Here is an 8,966-nt window from a genome sequence, read left to right as displayed (position 1 = left end):
GCATGGGCCGGGCTGCACACGGAGGGGGTGGCCCACAGTGGCCAGGGACAGCCATGGCACACCTGGCCCAGGAACAGGGACAGTGATGGACACCAGGGACAAGGACAACGATGCCGCCCCTGGACCCGTAGCGGCCTCTCCAGGCTGTGGGGACACATGGGCCGGCTCAGCCCCAGGCGGGATCCGGGCACACGGGGACGGGCTGTGTCCCACAGGGCCGCGGCGGGGCCCGAGCTGGCGAGCGGTGCCTGGGGCGGTGCTGCCGCCACGGGCCGGTCCCTCCTGGGCCGGTCCCGGTCCCGCTCGGTCCCTCCTGGGCCGGGGCCGGTCCCTCTCGGTCCCTCAGCGGGTCCCGCCCCGTTCCCCCTCACGGTGGCGCGCCCTGGGCGCTCTCACCTCCCGGCCGCTCGGGGGCGCTGTCCCCAACAAGGGCGGCCGGCGCCGCTCTGCCCCGCGTGTGCCCCGCCGGAAGCGGAAGCGGCGGCGCCTCGTGGTTCCGGCGGAGGCGCTGGGAGCCGCCGCGGCCCGTCCCTGTTCCCGTTCCTGTTCCTGTTCCCGTTCCCGCTTCAGCTCCAGCTCCTTCCCGGCCCCGGCCCCGCCCAGTTCCCGTTCTCGCCCCAATCTTGGTCCCGTTCCGGCTTCCTTCCCGGAGGCAGCTCCGTTTCCATTCCCCTTCTCGGCCCCCTTCTTCGTCCCGTTCCCGGCTCCATTCCCGCTCCCATTCCCGGCCCCGCTCGCATTCCCGTTCCTGCCATGGCGGTCCGCGCCAGCTTCGAGAACAACAATGAGCTGGGCTGCTTCGCCAAGCTCACCAACGCCTATTGCCTCGTGGCCATCGGCGGCTCCGAGAACTTCTACAGGTGAGGCGGGCCCGGCCCGGCCCGGCCCTGCCCGCGGCCCCGCACGGCCCTGACGCGGCGCTTTCTCCTTGCAGTGTGTTCGAGGGGGAGCTCTTCGGGACCATCCCGGTGGTTCACGCCTCCATCGCCGGCTGCCGCATCATCGGCAGGATGTGTGTGGGTACGTGAGGCGGGGGGAGCCTCGGGGGGGACGGGAGGGGTCGCGGTTCGCTCGGAGCCGCAGCGGGGCTGAGCCGTGCCGGGGAGCCCGTGGGGCAGCGCCCTCGCTCTCGAGGGTTGTTCTAATGCCTCGAGTGTGCGAGCAGAGGGAAGGATGAGCTCAAAGGTCTTTTCCAACCTGGCTGGTTCTGTGAAGGACGGAGGGAAACAGAGACTCGCCCGGAGCCGGGGTGGGGGAGTGTTGGCTCTCGGGGCCAGGGAAGCTCGGCTGCTCCTCAGTGCCCAGGGAGGGGGAGGCGATACCGAATGTGAGAGTCAGGGAAAAGCCTTTGACGTGTCTGTGCCTGGTGAGACCCTGTTAGGTCTGACCAGCTTCTTGCTTGTTCTTTAACCATTCAGTCGTGCTGCCACAGCCGCACAAACAGCAGCCCCGGGCCTTCTGTAGGGCCAGTAGCATCTGCACGGAGAGTTCCTTGTTAAGTGTCTCACTGAGAGCCTCGAGGTTCCTTTTGTCCTGTTGGAAGAGAGAAGGGGGTAAAGATAGTGCCATTCACCCACACTCTGTGCTTCAGCCTGGCTTTTCATTTCCTGAGGTGCTGGTTATTTTTACATCTCCTGGGCTGAATTCTGGGCTTGGAAGAAATGCACAGGGCACGAGCAGCTGAAGCCATGTGTGAACAGCAGGGCGGTGCTAACACACCCTGTGGGAGCATTATTTTCATTCTGTCCTGTTTCCTGTTGTCCTGTTAGGGAACAGGCACGGGCTGCTGGTGCCGAGCAGCACGACAGACCAGGAGCTGCAGCACATCCGGAACAGCCTCCCCGACTCCGTGCGCATCCAGCGCGTGGAGGAGGCGGCTCTCGGCCCTGGGCAACGTCACCACCTGCAACGACTACGTGGCCCTGGTGCACCCGGACCTGGACAGGGTACAGGGCTCTGGGACGCTCCCTCATCCAGAGCGGGGCTGGGAAATGCTGCCCTGGCTGAGGCTGGAGTTGTTCCCTGTGCTGCAGAGGGGGTGGATGCGCTTTGGAGAAGGGAGGGAGTGGGGGGGTCCTGTGTGTCACGGGGCAGGGAAGGGGGAACAGCTCCCCACTGACTGAGGGCAGGGCTAGATGGGATAGTGGGAAGAAATTCTTCCCTGACAGGGTGGTGAGGTTCTGGCAGAGTTGCCCAGAGGAGCTCCAAGCCCCATCCCTGGAAATGCCCAAGGCCAGGTTGGATGGGGCTTGGAGCAACCTGGTGTGGTGGAAGGTGTCCCTGCCCATGGCAGAGGGTGGACTGAGATGAGTTTTAAGGTCCCTCCAACAGAAAGCATTCTGTGAATCAGTGATCACTGGGTGCAGTTTGCTGTGGGTGCATAAAATTGGGTGAAGTAGGGTGTGCATGGGTCTAATCAGGAGCGTAAGGAGGAGTGCAGTGACGAGGAACACAGGAGGGGTTACAAGCTACAGCTGAGTGAGCCAGAGCATGTCATAGCTGAAAGAGACCATGGATGTGCATCATTACAGGGGTCTGAAAGAAAAATAGAAGGTTCTTGTATGAGAGTTTAAAATAAGGGCTGAGGAGACAACGTCACTCCCATTTTATGCCTGAGAACAGGTACCTCAATAGCATTGAGAGAGATGTGTTGTGTGGCTGCAGGTCCTGACAGTGTTTGCTTCCAGCTTGTGCTAAAGGCAATGAAGGAATGGGACTTAGTGGCAGGAGTGCAAAAGGAAAAGTAAGGGGATGGGAGAAGGCTTTGTACTATGTTTTTTAAAAGTGTAAAAAGTAATGTAAGATGGCCAAGGAGAGAGAAATCAAAATAATTCACAGTGAAATCAGGAGAGGAAAAGAATTGTTAGAGTTATGAGGAGCATAAGACCATTTTGTCCCAGTGGTTTGGGAGCAAAGAGGACTGGTTTGCTGAGAATTGATACAAGTGATGTACTGCCAGCAGAGAGGGGGGATTTGGGCACTTTCCAGCAAAGGCAGGAGGTTGTGTTTATAGTGACACAGGAAGCTGGGAACATGTGGAGTGTGGAGCTTGGCTGTGTGTGTTATTGTGGCTGGGTTGCACTGGGCTGTGCAGAGTGAGAGGCTCCCAGCTGAGGGCTGTGTGCAGGAATAGCTTGACTTCCCACTCCACAATTCCATTTGGCTGAAGGCTTTATCCTCCTTCCATTTGCAGGAGACAGAAGAGATCCTGGCAGATGTGTTGAAGGTGGAGGTGTTCAGACAAACCGTAGCAGACCAGGTGCTGGTTGGAAGTTACTGTGTGTTCAGTAACCAGGGAGGAATCGTGCACCCCAAGACTTCCATCGATGACCAGGATGAGCTCTCTTCTTTGCTGCAGGTCCCACTCGTGGTAAGGTCTTTGTGGAGTGTTTGCTGCTCCCATTCCCTCCCAAATCAGGTGCAATGTATCTCCAGCTCAGGGGCTCCCAGATACAGTTTTTTCTGTGAAGTGATTTTGAGTGGGAGGTGAGGAGAAGACTTGAACCAAGTCTTCCATACAGTTTCTCATCCTTCCTGAGTCTGAATAAGCTGCTCAGTGCTTTTAGCTGCCCTCTGAAATGTTGCTCTGCTGGGATTGTGCACATTGTGCAGATACAGAATGTGAGGCTGTTTGTGGTTTGGCTGAAGCCAGTTGTAGCATCCCATGAACTCGCTCCCTTTGATCAATCCCCAAGCCCTCAGCCCATGGACTTGGTGTCACAACTTCCTCTGGTTTCTCCTTCCTTGTCACTGGCTGGGCACTCTGGTGGCTGCCCCCCTTCCCCTGGAGGCCAGGCCCCTCTGCCCAGCCCTTAGCTCGGCCCCCTACCCCTTCCCCTTTATAAGCTGCCTGCTCCACGTGGTTCATTCATCCTCTTTTCTGGGGGTTTGTCCTTCAGCTACTGTGTTACTCTGCTGGAATAAAACCTTGCAAGAGAGCCTTTCTTGCCACTATCACTGTGCCAGTTAGTGGTGAGTGTTGAGTGGAGGTTTGACTGTGTTGCCTGAATGTTCACTCAGCTTGCCTTTGGACAGGAAAGGCTTGCTGGGGACAAAACTAGGCAGCAGCACCTACCATTCTAACACCTGCATTTTTAGCCAGTGTTTAAAAAGATTAAGTAAGAAACTCCTGTGCCTGCTCAGTTGGATGTGTGAATGCTGTTATCCTTCCTGCTCCTTGGATTCTCTGTCACTGAATGCCACACCAGTTTCTCACCAGAAATAAAGGCTGTTCATTAATCACTTTATCTGACACCTTCAGAACTTTGCTGGTGGCAGAGTTGCTCTCTTCAGCAGTGTGAGCTGAAGCCCCCAACAAAGAGCTGTGGCAGGGCACTGTGAGGAGCAGTGTGAGGAGCTGTGGCAGGCACTGTGAGGAGCTGTGCCAGGGCACTGTGAGGAGCTGTGCCAGCCCCATCTCACGGCTGCTGTGTCCGGCAGGCGGGCACGGTGAACCGCGGCAGCGAGGTGATCGCCGCGGGGATGGTGGTCAACGACTGGTGCGCCTTCTGCGGGCTGGACACCACCAGCACCGAGCTCTCCGTCATCGAGAGCATCTTCAGGCTCAACGAGGCTCAGCCCAGCACCATCGCCACCAACATGAGGGATTCCCTCATTGACAGGTAGGAGGATCCACCTCTGGGCAGTTGTGGGCAGAATAGGCAAGACTTGGTAAAAAAGCAGCTGGTTTCACAGTTGATCTGTCTGCTTTAATTATCTTTTTTTTCACTTCTTCTCCCTTTTTGTTGGTTACTGGCAGCAATTACTCATTGGGTTATGAAATATGCTATTGTAATGAGAATCCTTTTTGTGAGAACTAACATCTGTTTCAGCTGGCAGATTTTCTTTCCTAACTGTTCAGTGCTCAGCTATGGCATGAATGGGGTTTTTTAAAACAAATCTTATTTTAAAAGTTAAAATACCAGTGACTTTGCTTGTCATCTTGGCTTTTGATCACTGTAGTTATTCAATTGTTATTTCAAATGCTAGCTGTAACCATTTCTGGAGCTAAAAAGACTGTGGAACTTGTCAGCTGCTGCTGCCACAAACCTCTTACATTTAAAACTGCTAACTTGAATTTTTTTAAGCCTTTTTGCTAAAGGCTTTGTTCAGGTTACTTTGTAATATGAGGCAGGTGTTGTTTTCCATCTGGAGTGGTAATGATATGGGACCTTCCCCATTCATTAATGTATGTAAATATTTTTCATAAGCAAATGTTTTTACATTTAGGCAGAGCACAGATGAATGTCCTGTGGGAACTGATTTTGGGCCCTGAGTTCCATCCTTGAGCACCACTGATGTGGTGCTGAAAGTGTGTTCCTGAACTTCCTGAGCATTGTAACTTGGTTGCTGAGTTCTCAGCCAGTCTGGGAATTGTTTATGGCATAAGGAGTTCCTTCAGTGGAAAACCCTTTAAATTTTTTATCCTTTGCCCTGTTACACTTTGGGTACAAAGTCTTGATGTCTCTGAGCATATCAGAGCTGTAATTAAACCTGCTCTGAGCTGTAGATCATTACCTGGGCCAGGCTGAATGTGCATTTTGCCTTTGCCAGCCTGAGAGGTCTGACCCTGTGGCTGGCTGTTAGCAGCCACAACATCTTGCTTCCCTCTTATCATAGATCCTTTCCTAGAAAGGGAAATTTCTTCTGGGCCTTTGTAATGGGAAGGTGAGAACTGACTGAAGCTGGTATTTTGAAATGCCTTCTGCATTCTGGCACAACTAAACCTTCTTTCTGTTTTGTCTTTCAGCCTGACATGAGCAGTATTGGTTTCTACTTCCCAGAAAGCTCCTAAGGAGTGAAGTGTTGAGCTGCACTTTGGATCACAGACATCCAGAACTTCTGATGATGTTTCTGCAGGCCTGGCCCAAAGGAGAGGCTACAAAACCAAATTCTTGTTATCTTTTGTAAACTGTTACCACAAAAACTGACAAATAACATGCATAAGATACAAATAAGGAATGCTCTCTATCCCTTTTCTCAGTTCTTCTTCTCTGCTTTCTGGTTCTGTGATGCCAGCTGAGCCCCTCAGATTACCCCACAATATTTACTCTTGTGGCTCTTGGATGTTGATCACTAGAGATTATTTTGCCTTAAGTCTTGCACCAGTATCCTGCTGCACAGAGTTTGTTTTGGCACTACATGTGCTGCCCTCTCTTTCCACACTCCTGCTTGAGTGGTGTTTCTGCTCTAGGTACATGTAAGACCCCTTTGTATGTCCAGTACCAAAAATACAGTAAAATAATTCAAAAATCCACAAAATAATTCAAAAACCATCACCTGCTCTTTTGCCCTGACTTGCAGCTGTTCCCATGGGATGGTGATTCTGAAGTGATCAGCTTGGATAAAAACTGGAGTTTTTCAGTGTCAATCCAAGGGCTTTTACCAATAACAGTGTGGGGGTCAGTGTTTGACCTGGTGTCACCTGTGCTGCTTCTGAGGCACCTGCAGGAGAGGGCCCAAAAGGCACACTTGCCAGTGGGCTTAATTTGTCCTGCAGGAGTTCACCTCCTACAATGGGAAGCTCCTAGAAATCAGCAAATCCCAATAGATTTGGACTACCTTATCTGGAGTTACCGTGGAGACAAAGGTTAAATAGCATGGTTCTGAGCAGTCAGTCAGTCAAAGGCTACAGATTTGGGAGCTTCCTCATGAAGAGCTCTGCCTGAGCCAGATGAAAGCTGCTGTAGGTGCTGCTTTCAGGCAGAAGATTGTAATTTCTTTCTGCACAGCTGTTAGTCAGGATATCTCATTTCAGTTGCTTTCCTGCTTGTCCATTAAGGGTGCACTGAAGGCATAGAAGTTCCTCCATTTCCCATCCTGAGGGTAAGAGGAAGCTCTCGCTTGTCTCCACGCAGCTGCCTTGCTCTCAGCTGAGTTCTCTTGAGGGGTGATGACCCGTGGGCTGTATGGGCAGAGCTCTTTTCAGCCCAGGTGCTTTGGGCTTTGTAGAAAATTGAGTAAATTTCCATTTTTGTTTTACTGTCTGGATGTTCAGGAAAGACTTTGTAAGATTTGGCTGATACAAGGTTACTCCTTAAACTTCAAAATAAAGATTGCCATGATCATCTGTGATCAGATATCAGCCCTTTAATATGCACCTGTCTTGGCCCTGACTCCAGGTCTCCTCCCAGCCTGTCTCAGTATTTAGAGTGAGAAGCTGCTTCTCTTTGGCCACCTCACAGGGCTCAGCTCTTGGGTGGAACAAATGTGATGCGTGTTTTAAATGTGAGTCTGTGGGTATCCTGAGCTAGTGAGATGGAGCTGTGTACAAGGAAAACAAACAAACAAAAGGATAATAAATAATGGGTTTAGAAACATAGATCATGAGAGAGGATAAACGTGGTGTTTCAATGGCAAGTTGTGTCCCACAAGACCTGTGCAGCTCTTTAAAAGAGTCCACAGGGATAGGGAGAAGGTCTCTTACACTGTTGTATTTTCAAAAGGCATTTGGGGACCTTGGGTCACTGATCCCATGGAATGATGAAAGTCCTCTTGCCTGGTTTAGGAAGGTCAGTGGATTAGGGCAGGGAATTTTGGCCATACTGACTTACTCAGACTAGTGAGGATGAGGACTGGATAGAGGGGGAAACTGCAGCTGAGTGTGAAGTGAAGCACGTTGTGGTTAAGAATCCAAATTTCACCCAGTAGTGATGAACTCTGAGCAGTGCAAGAGCACACTCCTGGCTGAAGCTCCATATTGGAACAGACATGCTCTGGCTTCAGTAATGGTCAAGAAAGCAAACAATGTCTGGAGCTAATGAGGAAAACAAAGCCCAAAGAGCCCAAAGCAGCATTAGCTGGAAATCCATGATGCATCTTTATCCTGAGCTCTACGTGTAGATGAGATGCAAGTGTTGCACAGTGGTTGCCAAGTGTTTCTGCAAATAGATATTCTGGAGTAATGCTCATCTACATTAAATTTTGGGTCACAAACTCCAAAAGAGGCTGGGGAAAGGAGGGGTGAAATTCTCATGCTGCTGCCCATTGCTTGCCATGAGATCTGCCCTGCAGTGCCAGAGCTGGCAGGAGCAGGGTGCTGAGGAGGAGGCTGAGTGCAGCACTGAGTCACAGCAAGGGTGACATGAGAGCCCAGGTGAAGGGCTCAGAATGGCAGGATTCCAGGTGACAGGCCCTTGGCTTGACAGCCTGGGGCACAAGCACAGTGCAGCCCCTGCCTGCCCCTTTTCCATGGCTTTCATCTCCAAGGCAGTACAGCATGTGTGCTGATGATGCCAACAGGTGTTAAGGAATAGCCAATAAAATCAAATTGGATGTTCAATAGTCAATCAAATCAAATGTTCCCAGAGCTGGGTTCCTAGGGGTTCTTGGGATTCTTAAATTGAGCTACAAAGGTGTGGGTTACACAGCATGACTAAAGCCACCTGGCACCTTTGCCATCAGGCAAAGGCAACATGTGACTTCAGGTGCTGGGAAGGGTTGCAGGAATGATCAGAGAACTAAAGGAGTGCTGGACAAATAGGTGATGCTATGAGAAGGGCCGGAATCTAGCCTTGGGGTGAATGTGAGAGGAGGGAGAAATGAAAGTCTCATAACTGGCTTCAGTGGGAAGGTCTTGGGGTGCGTAGCTGTGTGTGCTTTAATAGCCAAAAACTCGTTAGGATCCTTTACAGAGGATGTAAAATGTAAAAAATGAGCCTGAATGGTGATGAAATTGTTCAAAGTAGTCAAAAACTGGAAAAAAACCCAAATAGGATATTGGGTGTGGCTGGCAGTTTGTCCAGGGTGTTCCAAGGTCCCTGGGCTGTCCAAATCCCTGTGCTGCAGAGCGGGATCACAGGAACACAAAACAGCCTTTTGCTTGTTAGAGTTGAATTAGCACTGCTGATCCCTGCTCCCGTGTGGGAACAATGTGTCCTGCATTTCTGGAGAGGAGCTGGAATGCAGCCCCTGCCCACAGAGAGCTTTGGCCAGGCGGATGGGCAGCGAGCCAGTGCTTCTGTAGG

General features: G+C 51.8%; 1 protein-coding gene across 1 annotated transcript; it reads left to right on the top strand.

The window, feature by feature from the left end:
• The first annotated feature begins 495 nt into the window (after window positions 1–495).
• Window positions 496–7,320, top strand: EIF6 (eukaryotic translation initiation factor 6). Its single transcript, XM_030963152.1, is given in 7 exon segments — window positions 496–860; window positions 935–1,020; window positions 1,770–1,873; window positions 1,875–1,946; window positions 3,194–3,370; window positions 4,441–4,622; window positions 5,750–7,320. Coding segments are annotated over 7 exon segments (738 nt in total). The 5' UTR covers window positions 496–753; the 3' UTR covers window positions 5,760–7,320.
• The last annotated feature ends 1,646 nt before the right edge of the window (window positions 7,321–8,966 follow it).

The sequence above is a fragment of the Camarhynchus parvulus genome, chromosome 20, assembly GCF_901933205.1.
Source record: "Camarhynchus parvulus chromosome 20, STF_HiC, whole genome shotgun sequence".
Classification (NCBI taxonomy): domain Eukaryota; kingdom Metazoa; phylum Chordata; class Aves; order Passeriformes; family Thraupidae; genus Camarhynchus; species Camarhynchus parvulus.
This window is presented reverse-complemented; position numbering and strand designations above follow the sequence as displayed.